This window comes from Molothrus ater, chromosome 2, assembly GCF_012460135.2.
Source record: "Molothrus ater isolate BHLD 08-10-18 breed brown headed cowbird chromosome 2, BPBGC_Mater_1.1, whole genome shotgun sequence".
Classification (NCBI taxonomy): domain Eukaryota; kingdom Metazoa; phylum Chordata; class Aves; order Passeriformes; family Icteridae; genus Molothrus; species Molothrus ater.
The window spans coordinates 95,754,905-95,779,398 of record NC_050479.2 but is presented as its reverse complement, the minus strand read 5'-3'; the positions used below and the strand labels follow the sequence as shown (position 1 = coordinate 95,779,398).

Genomic DNA, 24,494 nt, shown 5'->3' with positions numbered 1-24,494 from the left:
TGTAGCTTACATTCAAACATTGTATGCCATAAAAAGGATAGTATAATGCTTCTGATATTTAAATATAACAAATACTAAAAATTATTTTATAAAATCTGTTTTGGAGATTTAATACTGGATGTTAGAGGTTCACTTGGGAGGCAAGACCTGAGCCTTGGGGAAGGCTGTAAGATCTGAGAGCATTGTGAGTAATCATATCTGGCATCCACTGAAATAGATTCAGTTTTACCTGCATGGGATTAATGCATGTATTTTTTATTTTCTTTCTTCTTTTTGGCAAGGATGAAGAAAGAATTCTGAGGAAAAACAAACAAAAACAAACATCCCATGTGTGAATTAACAAATTGATGTATTGATATTTGTATATATACATATAAAATTAATACATTAGTAAATTAAATACAATTAATAACTCCATTAAATTTTCAGAAGGTAGGGAGATAAGGAGATAATAATTTTATTTCTGTCTGTGAGAGTAGCATATTCAGAATCTTTTTCCCAGGACAAAAAATAATTTAGGCTTCCAGCTTCCATTTTTTAATGTAAAAACTCTGGTTTTGAATACATCCTGAGCTTTGGGAAACTTCATACCTGACTTAAAATTCATGGTAAAATGTTTCTGACATTTATATCAATGCTCTTGATTCTCCTCTGCCAGCTGTATTCTTCCTTCAGTGGATTAATTTCTGAAGTTTAGCCCGTGTTGGAGAAAAATGCTTATGTATGGCTTATTCCTTTTCTTGCTAACATTTAGTTTTCTTCCTAGATCTACTTACCCAGATTTTTTTGAAGAACATTTTCCTTCTCACTCTCTAGTTCGTGGTTTCCATTTCACACCTAAAGAGGGATTTGCATGCCTAAAACATTCTTTTTTTACATCTTACTGCATTGATGAAAAGACATTACTTATTCCTACAGCACTTGCCTGCATGCCTCCTGAGAGAAAAAATGCAAACTGTAATGATAGCACCCCACAACTGGCTCAACAAGGAAACCTTCACAGAAAAGACTACCCTTACAGTGAGCCAATGTTTTGCCTAGTCTGACACGGCAGGTTTTGACCTTGTGCTTCTAATATAAAGCGCTCCAGAAGAACTGAATCAAAATATCTCAGCTTAATCAACATCATGTTTATGTATAAAACAGACTTATTGACCTTTTGGTAAGTGACCTAGTAACAAAAGCAAGGTCTCAAAGGATTTACCCCTTCATGCTCAGTGTGGGCCAACAAGCCAATATAACATCTGCTCACTATGTGTTGCAAAGCAAATGAACAATGCTGACACCATTAATCAGCTTGTCCAAGTGAATAAAATTTCAAATTCTGGTGTAAAAGCTTGGCTTTCAAAGCAAACATTTCATGTGGACCTGCATGTGTTCATCTAATGATGGATTAGTTAACCCTGAGAGATGAAGAATGACTCCAGCCCTTTGTTTGAGGGGGCAATGCATTTAAGTCTGACAATATACAGAGAAAGATTGTAAAGAAATTACAGATATGGGAAGTAGTTTTACAAAAACTGATCACCTGCCATTGGTGCCTCAAACTTCTGTGTGTGATATTAAACACAATGAATAAAAAACACCTTGTTTTGAGTCCTATCCACAGGTTGCAAGCTGTGATTAAATGTATGTTGGTTTCATTCACAGAACTGTTAAAATGCAGGTAGCATTTTTTCTTCCTTTCCCTCCTTTGCTGGGCCACGGAGAGGAACTGTACATCAGAGAGAAAAATTACCTGGAATTAATTTCAGTGGAATAGATCAAAGCAGTGCAGCAGCAATTTAAATCTGAGGTTATATTGTGAGTGAAAACTGAAGAAAAGTCAGTAAAAGGATCTGATACTTCCTTATTTAATGAGGAGTAGAACATCTGTCAGGAAAAGAGAAGGTAGGGAACACAGACACATGGAAGCTACACAGGGAAGCTACAGATGGAAAAAGTCTCTGCTAGCCAGCTTAAAAATATAGGCTCTAGTCTATTGCTTTGTCAAACCTGCTTTTAAAAGTCCGAGACTTTTCTGGTTCCAAGATTCCCTTTGGAAGATGTCTCCAGACTGTAGTGTATTTTGGTCTTAGTATATTTTTTGCTGATATCCTTTTTTTAACCTGAATTTCTTTCCATAATTACTAGCACACTCCTTTGCAATACAATAAAAATTCACATCCCTCAGCAACCATCACTGCCTTTTTTTAGGACCTGATTCTCTTATGTCTTCTCAGAATATCATGCCCAAAACTTAGTCCGTTGAAAATTATCAGGATTATTCAAGTGGCAGGGCTCTAGACTCAAAGAATAAACTGGGCATTACTGGAATTGGTAAAAAGTGTCTTTAAGAAAACTGAGATAATGTTTTTTCATTGTGGAGAAAAGACTATATATTGAATGCATCAGTGTCTTATTCACTATAAATCACAGACTGGGTAAAAAGAGCGTCCATCACATGAACTGAAAGATGTGCTGTTCTAATAGAAGAAATACATTCCTTTTCTGTTGTATTTTTTTCATTAGGTGAGGAAGGAAAAAGTTTGAGAATTTACTGAAAAAATGCTGCTGAGTAAGGACTGTGTCTTTGCTCCAACTCTCTACAACAGTAGCATAAAATAATTTTGGGTCTGAGGATTATGAGCTACATCAGATCACTATAAATTAAATTATTGTATATAACCAAAAGGAAGTGTTAGAAAAAAAAAGGAAGAAATTTTATAAAAGAAAGAGAACTATTTGGAGAAGTAGTGTGGACAGAATAGTTTGGAGTCCTGAAGGTTGAGAAAGTTTGGGAGGATTGGTAAATAGGAGATTTAAAAACCCTCCATAACCCTTATAGAAGGGATTTTACTGTAAATGGATGAGCAGCTACCTGAAAAAATATGTTAGAAATAAACAAAAACTTAGGAAAAAAATCTGCTTTGGAGATGAGAAAAAATAGCAACAAAGTATGAATTATCAAAAGACCAAAAAAAAAAGGGAGGTGGAAGGAGATTTTATTTGTTTAAAAAATGGATCACTGTGCAATGTTAGTAAGTCAGAAATGAATGATTATCTGCCAAAGACACCAAAAGAAAATGGGGGCTATTTTTTCCATCTTGAATAGGAAACAAACTTCTGAATTTAAGAATACAGAAAGAACATGTTGATGCACTTGTAAACTTAGTATAGTATACAAGGTTTTAGAACATGTTGCAAGGGAAAATATTCTACAAGGCATAAAGGTAGCAAAACATAGGATAAAATAGAGTTTGGGTTTATGAAAGAAATGGATTCTGCTGCCATTGTTTTAGACAGCAATCAGCTTTTTTTAGGGAAAGAAAATACAGTGAATTTATCATGACTTCTGTAAAGTATTCTCATACAGTTCATAAATTAAAGTGGAAAAGATATGAAATAGCATAGGAATCACCTAACTATGTGAATAAAAATGAGTATGGTAATAGCAAGAGGATTTGGCAAGGAGAGTAGGGGAAAGAGAGAATGAGGATTTATCACTGAGAGTTCAAGGAAGATTGCAGAGACGCATCTTCCAGGACTGTTTATGGAACTCAGTATTATAAAATCCTCTCATGGATGGCCTTGGCACAAAGAATAGGAGGAAATTAATGAAATCTGCTGATGATACAGAGGGAGGCATTTTCAGTATAGTGATAAAATATTGTATAAGGAGTGGGAAAAGATTATCATACAAGAAAGATTGCTTTATAAGTCAGGAGTAATAGAAATGTGATGAACTACAATTAAAAAAACTAATAAGAGTTTCTCATTTAAGTTGGCAATTTATCATTTGAAGGCAAGGACAATGACCTGCTTATTTGGTTAATGGCCTAACTATGAGATATGACTGACAAGAAGAGGTGAAAAAGACAAATGTATTGCTCAGCTAAGAGATTAGATATTTTAACAGAGATGAAGAAATATTAAATTAATTTTATTTAAAATAATAAAATGTCTCTTGGAATGGGTCACCATTATTAAAGGAATTAACTTGATCTGAATTGGGTACACAGAGAACATCTTCAGAGATGGGGTCCTAGGCTGCTCAGGAGATTGGATTCTACATTCGTGAAGAACCTGTCTGGATAAGGGACCTAAATGAGTGATATTCAAATGAGCAAATATGTAAGGTCATAGATAAGAGGAATTTGTTCTTCACTGCATAAGATAGTACTGGCAAAAGCAGAGGTAAAACATTTCTAAAGATTTCTAAAGAGCAGAGCAGGCATTTACCAAACTGGATTTATTATATTAGAGGTGCAAGAAGATTAATTATGTTTTTAAAGGACTGTCAACAGTTTGTGAGTAGATTTTTATAAAATCTTATTATAAAATAAGATTTATATTTATATTGTTTATAAATCTTATTGCTATAGCAGCTGATTGCACTTTGTGGACCTCAAGGTTTTTATACAGAACCTCACAATCTTTTTTCCCTTCACTTTCTTCCAATGGAAAGCAAAAAAAGCAAAGAGGAAAGAAAAGACTTTTAAGGTTGGCACTGCTGTTTAGAATGAGGAGCCTACTTAAATACAGACAGTTTGAAACACTCTCTATGGCCTCAAAAAGCTGTAAGTAGTGTTTAGCTTCCCCTCGGGCTCTAGTGAATTCACTACTTGTTCTTTGACTCCTCAATACCTCTTTGCATTGTTCTGTAGAACTCTCTCTCCTTGTTATAGTGCTCATCTAAGTTCTTGTCTAGGCTGTGTTCAGGCACAATTTTGAGTGAGTTTGGAAATTCTACAAAATCCTCTGACTATGTCTGAACATGATCTACTGATGATATCAGATCCTCCCTTGGCTTTTGCCTTCCCAAGGCAACAGGTCCCTGTGAATACCTAACTGTATTCACTTTGAGAGCTGCCAAGTGCCCCCCAAACACACACTAACCCAATCATGGCCAGACAATGACAGCTCCTCCAGTGGAGCTGTGCTAGTCTGGAATGCCATCAGTCAAATCTGGGATTCCTAAAATCATGTTTAGAAGAATAAGGCAGAGACATATCCACAAATTTGCTTTCTACACATCACAAACTGACTCTTAGAAAAGCTCCAGCAGAGATGGGGAAAGTAATTCAAAGATGTGCCCTTGTAAACTGCAGTGCCAAGCTCACTGAACTGGACTGCTGGTAATTAACTCTGCTTGATTAACAGTGATTACTTCCACTCTGTTGACTTTGTCTTCCCCTCCTTGGGCCCCACAGGCTCTGCACATGTGTCCTGGCATGATGCTGTGGCTGCTGTTTCTTTAGTCTGTTCCCAAGCTGAGGAAGCACAATGTAAAGGTAACCAACAAACAGATGTCAAAATGAAAATAAAATGAGAAAAGAACAATCTGGGCTTCTGTTATCACCACAAAATATTATCAGAAGGGAGTGTGAATGTATCTCAGACCTGCTAAAAGAGAGTTGCAAATCGAAATTTAAAATAAATCTTTTAAAAGAAGTCAGATTTAAATAGAACGTAAGATCTGATTAATTAAAAATCATCATGTTAGATTTGTACCTAAGAACTCAGTATGAAACATTCTGGAATATAAGAAATCTCACAACTCTCTCATTTATATTTTGATGAGTAAGAGTTTCTAAAAAAATATTTTGAGCATTGACTCAAACAGTCCAAAGAAGCTCTTCAGTTTCATACTCATTATATTTTTTTTCATATTCAGCTATTGGCAGTTACATTTGCATGACAAACTTTCTGTAATGGTCAGAGGGTCAGCCTGGCCTTATGGGATGAGTATGACTAGAAATCAGAGTTAGAGGATTACTCTGCAGTGAGATGGTTAATTGTTCCATTTCTAAAGAGAATTTTTCCTTTCCAAATTTGCCTTCCATCCCTTCCAGATGATCAGAGCTCATTCTTCTCACAGTTAACACTAAAGTATAGTTCAGTACACTGATGATGCTTGGCTGGCAATGTTAAAGGTATTTTACTAGTCATACACACTAGAATGTTACTCACTTTGTAAGCTATTACCTGTCGCAGACATCTTTTGTGAAAAATCTTTTCTTGGGATTTTGCTCCCTTCTGAGAAGCTGGGGCCTCAGAAACAAGATGTAAACAACGGTTATCTCCTGCTGTGGAATGCAACAGGTGGATTTTTGATTGGGCCATCTTGGATGTTTATAATTAATGGCCAGTCAAGACGGAGCTATCTTGGACAGAGTCCAAGAGAGCTGCCTTTTGTTTTCATTCTTCTTATTCTATTCTTAGCTTAGCTGGCTTCTGAAGAAACCTGTCCTTCTATTTCTTTTTAATATAGTTATAATGTAATATATATATATATATCATAAAATAATAAATCAAGCCTTCTGAACATGGAGTCTCTTCCCTCATCCAAGAACCTTTGTGACCACTGTCACAATTACCTCCCATTTTCTTGGTTTTTTTTTTTTTTTTTTCTTTTCAGGGGTGTGTGTGTTTGTTTGTTGGTTTGGTTTTTTATCTTTTAATCACAGCTGTTGCATCTAGTGTGGTCATTTACATCTTCTGGTGCAGTTTCCTGTTCTAGAATCTATGTTCATTTACTAGATGTCTGCAAAGTGCCCACTACAGAGACTTCCCTGACAACTTCCAAATTCCTTCCCATTCCCTTTTATATAATGACTAATAAAAAGCAGGAGTTAAGACCACAAATCTTCAGCAAATTCCATTGCTATGGAATCACAATATACACAAGGCTCTGATAGTATTTTGTATATAATTTTTTTTCTAGACAACTGCACACAGGGTCAGATGCCTTGCGAGTTTAAATCATTGTGTTTCCTATGCATTATCTAAGTGAGGAATTGCATGCAGGCACAGATTGCCTCCCATGTTATCAGGAAGCATCTTGAAATTTGACCTATGTTTGAGAATGAACTTCTCTGCACTGAATTTCTGATGTAAAAGTCCTGCCTGCTCACAATATTTGTCACCACACTTTATTACTTGATCTACTTTTTATCAGCTTTCTAGATACTGTCTTAGTTTTTAATTATACTTTCGCACCACTCTTATGCATTCAAATCTATACAACTATCTGTATCAATGTTCTGAAACAACTTCCTGAAACTCTCCTTAACAGTGCTCTCAAAGAAGGACCCAGGCCTGATTTACTTCACGTAAATATAAAGAAGCTCCACTGAAGTTGCTGGAGATCCATAGATTTCATAGGCCGGTCCTTTATACCCTTTTTGATTCAGGAGTATGTAACAGCATTAAAATGTAGCAGTGTTGCGGTAGCTACAATAGGCTACAAAGGAAGTGACCTTTTTCTAGACCAGCTGGTAGAACTAGCAAAACCCAAACTGGTTTGCATATTACAAATGTTTTCCTCTGGATAGTTTGATAAAAGGCATGACTTTCTAAAAACTGTATGTGGTACTCAAGAGCAGCTCCTAAGCAATGGTTTTTCCTAGACACACCACACAGTGCTCATTTGATTGTTTACTAAACATTTCTAGACTGGTGAGAAAGAAGTTTTGTCTCACATTGAAAATGCACCCAATCCCTGCTGCACCCTGTTATCTTCTATTTATATTCTGTTTTACATAAGCAGTTGTGTTGTATTATCTGATCATCCTCTTTCAAAACTCACCTCAAAAAAATTGTTAGCAATTATTCCCCCAGGGATAAGGGGAAACCTGAAAAAATCCCTCAGCATTTCTTGTTTCAGACAAACTTTGGGTTATCCTTGGGTGGGGTCCTGAGGAACCCCACAACTTGTGGTGTGCTTCTAGGGAACATATGACCAGATCTGTGTACAATTTCTTGATATCCCAGGCATTTTTCAAAACATCTAGTTTATAATTTCAATTAACGCAAACAAACATGCATAAATTACTAGAAAATGTTTGTTCATGAGAAAGCAATGTGCTCTGTATTTGTCAGGAACAGGCTGGAATTGTAGAATGTGTATTGCTCTGAGTAAGAATCCTGGAGTGAAAAGCTGAATCCTTCCTCAAAAGCCTGCTTGCTTGCTTTCCTTTTGTTTTTTTGGCTCAAGAAGGATATTGACACAATTTGCTGAGCCTTCTTGCATTACTGTGAAAAGAATTCCCTCATCACAGAAAAACACACTCCTTCAGTTAGGAGGCAGTAAAAGAACCAGCACACAATTTACAGAAATACTGCATTATAAACAGATTGTTAAACATTTGAATCAGTAATTTTGAGAATACAATTCTGTGATTTTCAGTGAAAGATTGAAAGGAAAAATTCTTATGATATAAGAGCAGGACCAGATAATCAGCATATTTACATTTGGGAAAGTTGTGGTCCTGTGTAGCAATTTAGTAGGGTTCCCTCAACTAACTCTCAAAAGAAATGATCAGCCTAAAGGAGATGTCTGCAGAATTTGTTCCAAAAAATCTGCTCCCTTACAGAAAAGTAGAGTCCTCAGAAACTTGTCTGTTTAGCACAGATCATTTTCAGCTAGAATCAGTCTCCTGGTGCTTTGTAGACTGAGATTGCAATCTTGCTGGAAAACTGTCAGGAAGCTATGGAAACAATGAAATCTTTGGAAGGAAAGATGTATCCCAGAGTGAATGGTAAAAAGACTTCATTGCCTGTGACTGCTCCACCTATTTCAGGAGCTGACTCAAAGACTTCTCCTGTTTCATGACTTCTCTTTCTGCTGGGCTGTCGGCCAAGGACCAGCACTCCAAGTAGGCATGAGCTGGAAGAGGGCCCACAGGTCAGTGCCTTTCCCTGGACACTAAAGGCAGTGGTAAGATAAAATCTCAGCTGAGTTCTGGCCAACATCAGACTACAACTATCATTTTCTCATTCCTCATCTTTCACGATGTTGCAGCTGGATTTGTACATCTGAAAATTGGGGGATAGTGATGTGTGAAGCCTGAATGGACTTTTTCACGTATAGGAAACAACAGGGAAGAAGCTCTATGAGCAGAAGCAGCAAAAAACAGTGGAAGGACTCTCTTTGCAAAAGATAGCTTAGTGGATGGAGTTCACACGACTGAAATAATTTTCATCTTTACAGCACGTTTTTGGAAGCATTGTAAACAACTTATTAATACAACTGCCATTGGAAGTAAGAAAGCAACATTTTTCTCATATTATGAATGGCAATATTGGAAAAAATAATTTGAAGGCACAGAAAACAGTGATAGAGCTGGGACTGGATAATCAAAACATTAAGTAATCAACCGCTGTACACAGTTTAAAGTCACATTTTCATTGAACTGGGCCATGCAGGCACTCACATAACTACATGAACTGAGCACCTCTGTAAAACAAGAAAACAACATGATCCCCACCTTGCAGATGGGGAATTGAAATGCAAATATATTTTGTCACACAGGAAATGCAGGATCTGAACCACATGTTCAAAGATCTGGCCCAGCACCTTAAGCACAAAATAATGCTTTTAACTCATAAAAGTGCTCTGACAAAACTGTTCTTTCTCACCTTTTATGATCTGGTTTAGTAAAGAAAATAGAGAAAGATTAATAAGTATGCTGTTAACTCAAAGCCAGCTTGTTGATAAGAGAACATGCTTTGATGGCTGTGGAATGTTATTTGACGTTTCGTTAAATTTGGGTGGCGGGGGGGGGGGGGGGGGGGGAAGAAAGTGTCTGTTTTGCATAGAGACAATTTCCAGACTTGAATCCTTTCCCTCTGTAAACCCCTTTTTCCCTTTGATACATCTTTTCCAAAATTACCCAGGGTCAACCCGTATGGAGTATGGATGGCACTGTATAAACTGCCTCAGCTGCTTTCCAAACTGCAAATTGTTGTGAAAACTTCGTAGGACAACTACATGGATCCTTTATCTACACTTCCCCATCTGCACCAGGAAAATGTGTTTCAAAAGCATTCTTTCTCCAGAATGTGTAAATAAATTTGACTAGGGCAGTTGTGCAGAGAAATGCTGTTGTGCTGTTATCTCCTCACCCCTCTGGATGCTAGATGCCTTGGCCCTGATAATTAGCCTCAGCTCCTGTGGGAGCAGAAATGTGCTGACTAAACAATTGTTCCTGTTATCTGAGTTTCCTGCTGTGCTGGGAGTTCTTTGCTTCAATTCCATTAACTGCCTTAAAGCCCAGCCATGTGCAAAATGTCATGGTTTTTTCAGCAAAATCTGTATTAAGGCAAAAGACACTGTTCAATAGCCTAGTTAGTGGGGTGAACAAAGAGCTGCATGACAGGTTCTTCATGTGAGTGAGTGCCAGTTCAAATCTATTTAACCACTGTAAATTAATTTGAAGGCAGCACCAGATGTGCCACTAGATTTCCATTTATTCCTCACCAAAAGTCAGTTAAATGCATATTGTCTGGAAATTGTTCCAGGGAAGCAGATGTGATATGTTTCTCAAGGCTTTGACAAAAGACCATTTTTTGAAGCTTCAGACAGGAGTTAAGGGTGCTCAGCATCTCCCAGGAGACTCACAGCATGATGGCCGGCCAGCGTAAGTGGAATCTGCTTTGAGTAATATGACTTAGATTCACTTAGATTCAAGAAGTCTTTTGAGTAATTCTGTGAATGGAAGACTCAAATCAAATCAGATATTTAAACCATAATAATCCTTTCCTACAGAACCCATATGAAACTACTTTGCTTCAAAAATCACCATCATAATTCTTCAGTTCTATTTTATTTTGCAATTTTCATTTCCTGTGGCCATTTTGTAAGATCTCAGCATTTACTGGAAACCTAACTCCCTAACACATCCACTTGGAGAGAGTGCTGCTCACAGAAAGGTACTGAAAGGTGCAAAAGTTCAAACATACTCAGCTGCAAATGAGCTCACCCTCACCAGTTCTCCGCAGCTGATTATAAAAAAAACATCAGCTCCCATGTGACCAGCTCTTGACATTGAAAAGTAATAATGTCATCTCCAGTGGGATCCTGGATGACATACAGCTAGTATTAAAACACACATATTTCTCCAGATTTCTCTGCAGCCTTTAGGGGAACTGCTATGTGATTGGGCAGAGTTTAAAGAGGGTAAAGGAATAAACACTCTGTTAATATTAAAGGGAAACCAAAAAGATGACTGCCGTAGTAAAAGAGATTGTAGCTTGGCAGCTGGGGTAAACATGTTGGGCAGCACTGATAATAAGAGTTGATATCTATTCTTATTTATTATATAGGAAGTTACTAGGAAGTTATATGGGTTTGAATTTAAAAAGTTACTATTAGCATTATTCCTTCAAGCTGAAGATGTTGTCAAGTCTGATCAAATAGCCCATGGAAATATTTGCTTTATGGGGCATTTGATCAAGAGATCAGAACATTTAGATTAGCATCTGTTGTATAAGAAATTTCCTTTCTGTGCAAGAATGCTATCTCCAAGAAATATCACAGACTTCTCCTAAATTCTACTGTCTGGTGGCCTCAAGCAAGACCAGAGGTATTCCTGCAAAAAGAATAAACCCCATAATACTTGCTGAGTACGTGTCCTTTCTCATTATAGATGCATAATTACTTGCCTAGCATTTAATTTTTGGCAGTCTTTCTTTCTAGGAAAAAAACCAAATAAACCAACCAAACATTATATTATACATATCTGTCATGAAAGAGAAGATTAAATACTATTACTTGCAGACAAACAAATTTAGAAACCTTATGAAACATCAGATAAGGATGACAATATACCCCAGAGTTTGCCTGGGACAACCAAAGCTGGGAGAGGCTATGCACTTTCCAGACACTACTCTCAGCTAGATTCCATAAACAGGCAGAGGGATGTATTGTAATAAAAATTGTAATATCATCCCTCATGGTTTTAAGAAGCTACCTCCTATCTTTTGGGAAGGCAGTAACATAAAGCTAAGAAAGGAATCTCCTCAGAAACATTCCACCCAAACTAGAGAGTCTGAATTTTTGAATACAGACAACATATTTTCAAAATAAGGGATACTGTGTTATTTTAACAGAGCATAAGGAATTGCAGAGCATAAGCATTGCAGAATTATCAGTGCACTGGAAATAACTGAGTCAGTACTGTTTTATCTTCACAAAACCCAAACAGACCTTAGAATGTGTATTAGCTGCTAATGGTTTCACTAACTTCCTTAAAGTCAGCTATAGCTCTTCCCAGCTCTTTATTATTTCTTTAGGAAGAGATATAGTCACAGAACTAAGTTGGCCTGAGATGATTAATAACTTACAGTCATGATAGATAAGTAAGTTATTAATAACTTACTTATCTATCATGACTTCTTAGGATTACTTTTAGGAGGTAAGGGCTACAGAAAGTGTAATGTAGGCCTACACCTGACACAGCTCAAAATGTGAGAAGATATGGGGCATTTGAAAGAAAATCTTCAAGGTTACTGCTGCCCATATCATCAGTGCTGAGGCAACATTTGGGATGCTTTAAGATCATGAAAAAGGAGGATTAAAAGGAAAAGTCTTGGTCTATTGAGATTCCCTTGTAGGAACTCAAGGAGAGCTTGTAAGTCAGGTTAAGCAGAACTTTTTATTCAGAATCAATACCCAGAGTCCTCTGTAGGCAATATCCATATACAAATTAGCTCTTAGAAATTGCTGCATCTCAACTGAAGTAACACCACAAGTTCTCGGAACTTTGGATGGCAAGAAGTGGCCACCCATAATTCAGTTTCACTTCAAAACTGACACAAGTTGTTTGGTTTTTTCCCCCAGAGTTAATGAGATGTGTTCTGTGTAAACAGTCTGTCACTGCACTGTCCAGGGCTCATCAATGTTCACCAAGCGAATGGACATTTGCCTAGAGACAAGGCAAGGCTGAAACAGCATTTCTGTGACGGAAGTGTTTCTGTAGGGCTTAGAAGATGCAGGAAGAATCAGATGAGCTTGAAAATAGACATGGCTTTTCTGAAGTTAACTAAGAGATACTTTGTAGAAGAGACTTGGGATCTGAATTAGAGATACTTAATTATGTGCTGTTCCCAACAACTAGAAAACCATTTTTGAAAAGCTGCTTAATAGATACCAATTTTACTGCTCTGAGGAAAAGTGGCTGTGTGTGTTACATGTGTACTCAACATGGCACAGACAAACATTACAATTCAAATTCTAGTAGAGACAAACCCTGAATTCTCTGTGAGAGCTGAGGGTGACCAGACAGTGCATTACAGTGAGTACCAGCAGAAAAGCAGGAGCACATGTGGCAAATGCTGTAGATATAAAACTGAAAGACAGAAATACAGGTACAGACAAACACAGAAATACAGCGCTAAAGGCTCTTGGCTCTGCTTGTTGAATGAACACAAGACAATCCAAGGCACCATCAGAAGGGGTTCTCCTAAATGTCCTATTACCAACTCAATTTTTTTCAAAAAACAACAGAAATTCTCTTATGAACCAAAAGAGATTTAGGGTTTGATAATTTCTTGCCAAGTTGGCAATGTTGTGCTTCATACCCTTGTAGAAGCTCACAACAGAAACCCAAACTACAGAAGGTAAAGCTTAAGTAAATGTGTAATAAAACTTGCAGTTTTCTGTGCCGCATTCTAACCTGGCTTTCACTCATCTCATTTAGACTTAGCTGCCCTCAATCATACAAAAACTTCAAAGCTTTGCCAGGGTCCAATTTGTTGCCAGCAATTTGCCTGCTACGGCTAACAGGAGAGCATTTGACAAACTTAAATCTTGGGTGGTTAGAAATCATCCTGCAATTTCATCTTAAATATTCATAGTTAAGCAGCTTTAGTAAACTCAATAATTCCCCAACAATACCTATGCCATTATCTATACCTAGACATAGTGCATATGTGCAACTCCAAATCTGCATTTCATAGAAGATGTTGAGTTCAGTTTTGAATTTTTCAATATAATGAGTGGGACTAGGCTTTTTTCAAGTCACAAAAGAGTCCATTTGAAAGAAAGAATTATTTTTAAAACAATCTTTTCACTAAAGTAGCCTGACTTGGAAAAATCCTTGTCACTCACTTTTAAAAAAGAAACTACAAGCTTAGACAAGTAGGACTCAGATAAGCAGGGATATAGAAGTACTACCCAGGCAATATTCAAAGAAAAGAAAAACTTACATGTTTTTTGTGTGTTTTTCTGCAGATTTTGAGCCACTTTGAGGTGGCTGAGTGTGAGGAACAGCAAAGTCCAGCTGTTCTCCAGCACTGGGGAGCAGCTGGAAGCCAAGCATAACAAGGAAAATAGGGCAGAAGCTGTCAGCCCTATGCTACTGGAGTAAACCCAACAGGGCCAGCCAGGCGTGGCAGCTAGAGACAGCCCAGAGCTCAGATCATACATAGGGGTGAGCTAGGCCTAAGGAACACAAACAAGAACTAAGGCAAAAGCTGAAGTAATGAGTGATTTAGAGCAATTCATTGCATCTTATGAATTAGGCAGTAAGTGTAAGCTCTCCTTGTCAATCCCTAGGTACAAAGGAAGAATCCACCACCTCCCATGATGATCCACTGTGAACTGCAGTGCAGAATCTGCAGCTTATCCCCTTAGCAGCATCCTTTCTACCTGCCTGAATGCTGGATCAGATATGTCTAAGGTAAGATAAAATATGTTTTAGGACAAAGACCCAGTTTTCCTTTGTGCTTTTCAAAGCTGATGCAGTTTCTGTGCTTCCCATCTTGGAAAACAAACTTAAGAAAAGAGCAAACTGCAGGCTGGTGACATCTGCAAACTGAAGTAGAGCACAGCTTGTTTATCTATCAGCCTGTCAGGTTTGCCTATGATTTAACTTCTGTATTTTCTGTGTCCATGAGAAATGTTAGAGGATCTCCCAGGTCAAAGGTATCTTGGAAGGAAGAAAACAGGCACAACAGCATCTTTGTGAGTATGTTGATAATTAGAGATTTCTGCCAGTGATAAAGCATATGCTTACATTTTATTTCACTGAAAAACATTCAGTAAGGAGACCAGGTATTCCTCTTGAGAAAAAGGTAGCAAGGAAACTTCCATTGACTTTAGCTGTTGGATGAAGAAATGAGGGAAAAAGGTGGAGCAGCTTTTGGGACTATAGCTAGCTTCGTGCTGTCCTCTACTGGTGAAGAACACAAGTTATGGTGCTTGTTTAAGCAGTGCTCAAATACTATGAGATATTTTAATAGACCTTTAAAGAAATAAAAGGTGTAATAGCTGTACAAACTAATATATTGTCAGTATAGAAATTAAATACTTAACTTGTGTGTATGTGTGTCCAAAAGCACAGTCTTCTGACTGTAGTTCCTTCAAGTAAATCTGTCAGTTTAATGTAAACTTTCCACCATTACTGTGTATGCAGGATAGACATTAGGAAATGTCCTGCAGAACCTTGTCTAACTGCAAGAGTAAACAGCAGATGAGGAGCAGGACATGGCACACAGGCAGCGTTCATCACAACAGATTGCTCATTGTTTTACCTAAAGTGAGATCCAGAAATTTTAAACATCCGCCTCTCTCCTGGAAAGCTTGGGTCGCAAAGTCTCTTATGGGTCTCTGCACAGACCTGAAGAATTCATAGTAAATGAATTCTTATTATTTGGAGAGGCTCAAGCACAGTCTGATTTCTGAATCTCTATAATGATTTTACTTCTTTTTTGACTTACACACTTGATGGCTGGGATACAAGTTTAGCTCTCTGTTCTACCTTCCTCTATGGCAGCTCCATTTCTTTCCATCCTTAGTAAGTATTCACAGGGATTAAGAGCAGACTTACAGCCTCTTCTATGGTAATCATGGCAGTATACCAGGGCTGATGAGAAATTCTGAGAGTTCAAAAAAGAGTTGCCGCTGCTGTGATGCAGTGTAAGACTAATCAACCTTTTCCCCTACTTATCTGGAGGCTCCTGTGCTATACCAATACACAGAAACAGCCCAGAAACAGCTGTAAACCACCACTAGAAAGGGACAGTTTTTTCTCAGGGCAATCCAGAGGGAGCATGAGATGACATAATCTTCCTTCACGGATCCTTGAACTGTTTTTGCACTAAACAGAGTTACACCCTAAGGACAGAAATGGAACTGATGCAAAGGTCATCTTTATTGCATTTGCTTTCTGAGAAAAAACCCCATTGATTAAAGGTTATCAGGGAAGGAATTTTATTTTTAGAATGCTCTTGTTCCCATGAAACTCAAGAGAATTTTTATCTTTGATTTGAAGGAGAAGAAAATACTGCCCTTGGGGAATGACTTCTTGCATTATCAAAAAAGAAATGTGATTAGGAAAACCTGTAGAAAACTCCAGGAAATTACTGTCAAAGAAATTTATATATAGAGAGAAGTGTTCATGTTAATTCTGGAACATTATTTTGTCATGCTGTTAGTTTTAAAATGGACTGCTTTACAGTATCTTCCAGAACCTTGTAAAATTAATGGGGATCACACTTTTAAAATTAGCACTGGATTAGAAGTGTGAGAATTTTACAGAGGAAAAGAGAGAATATGATTTCATAAATTTATTAAATTTTTTTTGCAATAAGTGAAAATACAATTTTATTTATTTATACAATTGCATACAAATGCAATTAAAGACAAAGATAAAAATTCCATCCAACAAAGCTCTATACAGCTTAGATCTTGTAAAGCATTTGCACATTTACTGGAGACTGTATATTTGTCCTTGCACAGTGTTTCTGATATTGAAGAAACCTTCATGTATTTTTCCTTTTGCTATTAAGCTGCAAATGAAGGTTTTCTATTAGCCCTAGTTTGGAAAAGCACTGACAAACTACACTAAAACTGAAACTAATTTCTTCAAACAAAACCAGTTGAAACTGACATCAGTACCTTTAAAAATTGTTTTCAAGCAACAATTGAGAAAAAGGAACATATCACTGGAAGACAGTTTTCCCGTATTGGCATTTTTGCTGCCCTGTAAGCCTAATTTCACACGTTTTCCATCTAGCAGTGGAGATATGATTAGTCTGGAGGTGATTAATTCTGTGGAGGAGAGGACTGTTTACAGTTGAGGTTACAGTTATGGCTGGTGCTCTGGAGTGGCTGGGTTGAGCTGTATGGCTACAGTGGGGGTTAGGGTTCAGGAGAGGAAGAGCTGAAAAAATACATTTACTGCAGGACCTTGTCCGTGTGGTGTGTCTAGGATGAGGACTGGTGGTGTCAAGGATTTATAGCTTCTGGCTAGTTGCAATAGGAGTGTTAGACCAACAGTTTCAGGACTAGTTCTCTCAGCAATGAAAAATGTGTAATTCATCCTCTGACAGAAAATAGTGACTGGGCTAAGAATGCAGGAGTATTCACTGTCAGGAATGCTCTTAGGTGGCTTAGGATCACAGGTCCAGTAAAAGATGGCTAAGGTCTTGGGTTTACGTTAGTTTCTTCAAAAGCTAAGGAAAACCAGCAAACTTTGATATAAGCCACTCATTGTGGTATGAACTCAGTAGAACTTATTGGTATTGCATTTAAAAAAACCCATCCTGATCTTGAATGTTATGGGCCAGGAAAGGGGAGGCTACAAGAGCAAGTTAATAGGTAGACCTACAAAATTCTGCAGGAATCATGTATGAGCTACTATTTGTAGCGAGCTGTGTGGTTCTCTCAAAACTTAATTTTTGGGGTGTCTGGGTTGGTGGACTTTTATTTTGTTTATTGGCTAACATTGTGTTCAAGGTAAAGAAAGATGAATGTAGAAAATTTTCTTAAAGGATCCTGACAGGTTGTGGCTGATCCTTCCTGTGAGTAGTGAATGGTAGGAGACACTGACAATGTTTTGGATATGATAACCAATAGGACTGGATTTGAAACTAGGGATCTGTGAAGTAAAATTTAAATGCTAGTATGATTTCAAATATTAGTGTGGTTTCTTGCAGGACATTTAGACCTAGAACAAGGAGATTTTGGGTTTGATCACTGAGAGGCCCATTGGAGAGACAGGTCGGTTTGCAAAAGCTGAATGAGTAGTCAGATTGCAGCTTTGAACACTCCAAAAATACTCAGAAATGGGCAGTGGATTCAGATACAGCATCAAGTGGGTTTATATTTTTACTACCAGTACTGGGTAGTACTGGGTATGGAATAAATGTGAAATAAATTCACAGGATCCCCATTACAAAAGAGAAAATAAATTAGTTTCCCGCACTGTCTCATATCAAGACCACTTTGAGTACTGATCACTTCAAACCTGAGATGCAGCTGTTTGTAAATAGTTTCAGGCCCAGTTTGCTCAGTCTGTATTTCACATCACCTCAGTTTTTTGCGTAACAGTCCATACTGCTTTAGGTAAATACCCCATCCAATCCCTGCCTGAAATTATATTATTCTTTTGGTTCCCTCATAAATTACACAGAAACTAACAGATATGTAATAAATCTGTTGTAAGTCTTCACCTACTGAAACACTAACATCCAGAGCAACCAGAAGACTTACACAATCCTCCAGATGTAGGCTTGCTATGAAGATTGTGGTAGTTTTACTTTTATCCATGACAGAGCAGAACACAAAGAACATGTGTCATGTGTAAGAGAAACCCCAAAACATTTAAATTGTTCATTGCCCAGCTTACTTCTCCAATTATAGAGAAGTTATTTCATGGCTAAAATCCTATTTCCAAATAGTCCAGATTCTTTCAGAGCATTTCTACCAATGTCAGTTTACTGGGCCTCTTGTGATGATTCCACTCTTCCCATGCTAAGAGCTGGGACTGGATGATCTTTAAGGTCCCTTCCAACACTTGACATGCTATGATTCTGTGATTCCATGTTGCTGAACTGATTCCAGATTCTTTCAGAGCATTTCTACCAATGTCAGTTTACTGGGCCTCTTGTGATGATTCCACTCTTCCCATGCTGAGAGCTGGGACTGGATGATCTTTAAGGTCCCTTCCAACACTTGACATGCTATGATTCTGTGATTCCATGTTGCTGAACTGTGAAGTTTTTCCCAGTCATGGTTTTCTTTAGGATGGAAACTGAAGAGTGATGGAGTGGACAGGAAAAAGGAAACAATACCACCTCAGAAGGCAGGACAGGAAATCTGAAGTTGGTTTTGGAAGGAAAAATACAAAAAATCCCAGAATCTAAACATTACATTTTGGCAGTATCAAATGAAAATTATCTTTACTGTAGACTCAGAGGTCTTTGGCTCTGTTTACATTCTTAAACTTCTACATATATTTGAAGTCTAGAAAGAATGAATCCTGGAAAACTGAGTTTTCAAATTGTAAGAGGCAGCCTTGAAGCTGTCCAGATTCTGAAAAAGAATTGCCCAAGACCTTACATACTCCACCTTTTACACTGCTGTCTCCAGAGCTATTCAGATAGCTGTGACTCAGGAAATGATGGCTCCCAGGGAGTTTCTCTCACTGAATAAATTCAGCCAAAATCTAGGTTTAGCACCAGAGTAGGCTTCTATTAGAAGTGTGTTAGTGTAATGATAGATCCCTCTGAGACATGTTAGGATGACATCCATGATGATAAGGGCTCTCCCCAGTCAGTTTTCCTCCACCTCTGTTCAGTGACCCTCAGAAAAACAACATGAAAGCTGACAAACACATTCCAGGAACATTACTTATGGTACATTTTAGTGACTTCAGCTACAAATATTTCCTCCTATTTTTCTCATTGTTGTAATCATTGCATGACCAAATAGCTCTAAGTATTCACTATCACAATTGATTTAACCTATCTGTTTTATATGAGCCAACCTATCTGCTTCTAATTTCATTTTGTTTTCAAAACAAGATTATATAACAGGCAAGGATGGATTTTTGTAATTTCCAACAACTCCAGACAACCAATCTAGACTTCTGTGGATCTCAATCACTTGAAGATATAATGGGATAATATCTTTGAAGGAACCTTTGTCATGACAGCATTGTGGCAAGCCAAACTGCATAGATGGAGGGGCTTCAGAGCAATACTTGGCAGAAAAAAAACCAGTGTATTGGAGACTTACAACTGTTTGGTTCAGTATAATAGGACTGAAGTCCAAATAAAAAGGGGTGGAATTAATAATTTTGGAATTGGAAGGGGAGGTCTGACTTCAGCTCATTTAATTTGTCAGGATTTCTGATTCTTTTATGGCAAGCTCTGCAGAATGGCAGATATAGCTTTTAAATGCATTCAAAAACATTAAAATGCAGTGGAATGGCAGCATGTTTTTCTGAGAGGTACAATTTCTGCCAAAAGCAGAGAGAAGAAGCCATGTCATTTATACCAGATGTCATCTTTCTAAAGCTACCAAATTCTCTTTGCAGCTACAAAAGTAACTCTATTCTTTGGAATAGAGGGACTTGAAATACTAAGAGCCAGCATAGTTGTCTTTTATCTCCCTTACTCTGTTCTTTCTACCTTTTGTACTTTCCTTATTATTCTGCATGTCTCTAAACACACTCTTTTCTGTACCATTTTCCCAGGTACTGATTGCAAAACTTTATAAGAAATCCTTAAAACTATCATCCCGGGTAAACTGAATTACAGATTTAAGAGCAAAACAAACCCATATCTCAAAAGTTCTTTACGATCTTCGGAAGCATTTCAGGACAGCATCCAAAGTATGTAATGCAATTAAGATACTGTCTTCTGGCAATGGTGCAGCTGGGACTGATCCTCTTCAACACTTTGACTCAATGATAAATATTTCTAATGGCTATGTTTATTGCAAACCTGGGGCTCCTTCTATCTGGACATGAATTCCTATCAGACTTGGATTAACCTTCAAGCAATCAAAGCATTAGCACTTTTTGATTGTGAAGAGCTAACTTCCCCAGACATGAGTAAGTATATGGCTCTTGGCTGGTTCTTAGATATATTTTACATTTTACAAATGCAGACATTTTACAAATGCAGACAGGAAGACAGAAAAGTTTGGGCAAGGGTCAGTAAGAAGCTGCAGTGATCACAAGTCAAGGAGAGCCTTGCTCCCCATTCACACACTGCCTTTGGACAGGCCAGACAGAAGCTGTTTGTATGTTCTTGTTTTGGTAACAAAAAGACATGAAGACACCAACTGTGGAGAGCAAGAGCTTGTAGGAAATTGCATGTTTTAATTTACTGCACCAATATTCTGCAATTAAAAATGTTGATAGTTTATGTGCCTGGATTTTCAAACATAAATGAAATACATTCAGTTGTGCCCAGAACTACCTGACACAACTGAGACGTACCATTTATTTTCCTTAAATAAACCAGGCTTATTTTCCTCATTTTTTCTTAAATTTTTTATATGGTCCTATACTGTATATTGTAGAAAAATTACATGATGAATGGAAGCCTCTCCAGGGTGTTCCACTGCAAAGAATGCATCTGCCATTTCGTAATGAAAGAAGAAAGAGCTTTTTCTTTCTTCACAAACCAGATGCAACAGCATTGGATATTGAAACTGCAAATAGAGTAGGGACAAAAGGTAGATTTTTATAGGTTGTGCTTTTCGCCTTTTAGGCAAGATTTTTTATTACATTCTGAAATTTAAACTGAACATAAAAGTCTTTGAAGTACAGACACCAATGCTGAGGGTGTCATTAAGTGAATCTCATTAGAGTTAAGGTGAGATTCCCTGGAATGCAAGCCCTTGGAATAACATTTTACCATAAGTCTGAAGCATAGACCTGTTTACAATAGTGAGTTGATCAGAGATAATTTTTCGCCAAACAAATGTTCAAGATTAATGGTGAACGTGTTATATTTTGTTATCTAAAAAAACACCCAAATTCTCAAGTGGAATCTTGGTTATGTGATGACATAGAGTGCTGGTTAGGGGTATTTCATGTTTTTGGAGTGTTAACAGTGTTCATTTTTGTTGCGTTTTGGAGAATGCAGTTGGGTTTTTTGTCGAAGAATTTCACTCAATTACTAGGGAAAGGGTGAATTTTCCTTCCTGCTGTAGGGCAAAGAAATGTAGGCCTGAGAGGTGCTCCAAGGATGTATGTAGAGATCACAGAATTGTTTTATCCACAAGGACAACAATGAGATTACTTGCAAAAGCAGCTCCTCCCTCAATTCAAGTGATTCTGTGGTGTTAGGATGCCAATAAAGCTTATGGCCCAGCAAGAGGTTTGGTATTACCCTGGCTGACCAGAAATCACAGTAATGCGCTGCTGGTTCTGTCAGCTCTAGGTGGTTGATTCCATTCTGCTGAATTGGTCAACAGCCTTTATTGGAAGTCTTATTAGAGCTCCCAGTGCTACTGAATAATTAAATAGGACTGATGCAGAAATGGTCCATGATGCACAACAGACCAGGCATGTTTACCTTTGTATTAAAGAGCAACTCAAGCCATTAAATCAAGGAAGCTAAAGAAAGCTACAGCTGGAACTACCCATTAATATGGAACTGGACATCAGTAGTCCTAGTAGATGTCCTAGTAGACAAGAAGTTGAACCTGAACTAGAGATGTGCTTTTACAGCAAAGGTAGCTGCTGATGCTGCATAAGGGAAAGCATGGCCAGTAATTTAAAGAAGGTGATTCCTCACTCAGCCTGGTGAGGCCACATCTGGAGTGCTGGGCTCCTCACTGCAAGAGGGACGTGGGGGTAATTCAGCTAGTCCAGGGAAGCTCCACAGAAATCACAAGTGGATTGGAGCACCTGACATAGTAGGAAAGGCTGAGGGCTGGGATTATTTGACTTTGGTAAGAGTAGGATTAGAAGTAATTCTTAATAGCATCAATGGATACGTGATATAGTGGGTGTAAAGAAAATAGAGCCAGACTCTTCTCAGTGGTATCTAGTGGAAGGACAAGAGGCAATGAGCACAAACTGAAATACAAGAAATTTCATTTGAACATCAGAAACCTTTTTTTTTTTTTTTAACTGAAGAATGATTCAGGATTTTCACAGGTTGCCCAGTGAGGTTGTGAGACTCTGTCCTTGAAGACATTCAAACCCAATTGAGTATGGTCCTGAGCAACCTGCTGTAGTTGAGCCTGCTTTAACCAAGGGGTTTAGACGAAACAATCTCTAGAGATTCCTTTTCACCCTAACCACTGTGTGATTCTGCAATTGCAGGCTTAGCCTTTCAAGTGAGTGTGATACACTGGGGATTCATTGTCCACATCTCAGCTGCACTCAATACAGATACTAGCTTAAAAATCACATCCTAGCTAAGCATTCAAACTCCTGTGTGAGTGAATATCACCTACAAATTTACTCCTCAGTGTGTCTCTGGCAGCTGCTTTCTACCTTACAGTTGTTGTGTCTTATCTGTCACTAGGAGAATAGTGAAAATGCAAGAGCAAGAGATAGAAGAGGTTCTAGGATATGTACCCACATAACACAGACTGTAGCAGATTGTCCTGCCTGGCATAAGAATGTTCAAACACATCATTGTTTCTGGATCTACAGACCAAAGTCATGTTTTCAATTTGGCACTTCAAAAACTCTGCCTTCACTGGTTCTGTCCATGACTGCATTACCTATTTCAGGTTACAGAGCTGCCAGCATTATTATATGTTGTTTCTCTTCAGTGAAGACTGAAGAAAGACTAGCCCTTGGCCCACACCAGGGACTTCAAACAACTTTGTCATTCACCAGTTGATGGCCATCTCAATTTTACAGAGGGAAAACCAAAGTCAAAATATAATCTATGGCCTCCAACTCATGCCTACAAGTGTTTCTAGGAGTGAGAGCTGAATGTCAGCCCCACAGGTGACAGGTTGCAGCTCTGTACTAAAAAAGCCAACAGTAGGATTTAGGATGACAAAGGCTAAGCCTGCTTTTGTCAGAGCAGCACAGGAAATGTATGGTACAGTGGAAAAAGAACCTAGGGGTCCCTGTTGCTGATCTGCACTTTATATTTTGTCCAACAATATGTCCGTCCCTTGCCAACTAAGTTCTAAATGATTCATTTTGTTACTGGATAGTCATATTTTGTGGGTAGCCACTAGTCAGTTTGAGTTATTCACTTCTACAAAATACTTCCTCTAGAAGGTACTGTAAACAGAATTAATTTTTAAATAGTTTAAGTTGCTTGAAAGCCATGAGCAATGGTTATTAATATTGGCACAGAATAGATCACATGCTGATGATTCAAGGGATAGAAACTGGAACATTTTGGACAGAACTGATGTTTTTATATTCACTTGCCTTATATTCAGACACTCTGGTGATATAAACGTTAATTATACCCAAGACAGCAAAGTGGGGAAGTTACAGGTATTAATATGTGGGGTAAAATAAATCTTTAGATGAAGCAAACCTTTTATATTAAAGTAATTTAGTTTTCATTTCTCAGTTACAATATACAATTTTGTCATGCATCTCTTCTGCATGACAGAGGAGGAGGAAGGAGTTTGTCTTATTGAAGGCAGTGGAAAGTATGCTTGATATAGCATGCACAAATATGGACATGAAGCTGTGAGGCTGCATCTGTAAACAGCCCTTACAGATGCAAAGAAGCATGCACTCAGATTCCTGAACAACCTACAATGATGTTTTCCTTTGAAATTTTTTGCATTGAAGCTCATTCCTGTGATACAAAACGGGCACTCCCCAGCCAGTTGGCTAAACAAACCAAGAAATTTGGCCACTTGGGTGATTGCAGCCTAGTTACGACGAGTGCAACTCTACATTGTTCTGCTTCCCTAAAAAAAAAATAAATTCAAAAATCTCCAAGGCTTGCCACTGTTTGGAAAGAACCTATAATTTTTTTGCACATGTCTAGACTGG

At 37.9% G+C, this 24,494-nt stretch overlaps 1 protein-coding gene across 1 annotated transcript in view; it reads right to left on the bottom strand.

The window, feature by feature from the left end:
• Positions 1-332: 332 nt before the first annotated feature.
• Positions 333-24,494, bottom strand: part of ST3GAL6 (ST3 beta-galactoside alpha-2,3-sialyltransferase 6) — a 319,252-nt gene continuing 295,090 nt past the window's right edge. Inside the window, exon 12 of the mRNA XM_054518140.1 lies at positions 333-1,714. Within this exon, the coding sequence (XP_054374115.1) occupies positions 1,394-1,714 (321 nt within the window). The 3' untranslated portion in view covers positions 333-1,393. The remainder of the gene's footprint in view (positions 1,715-24,494) is intronic.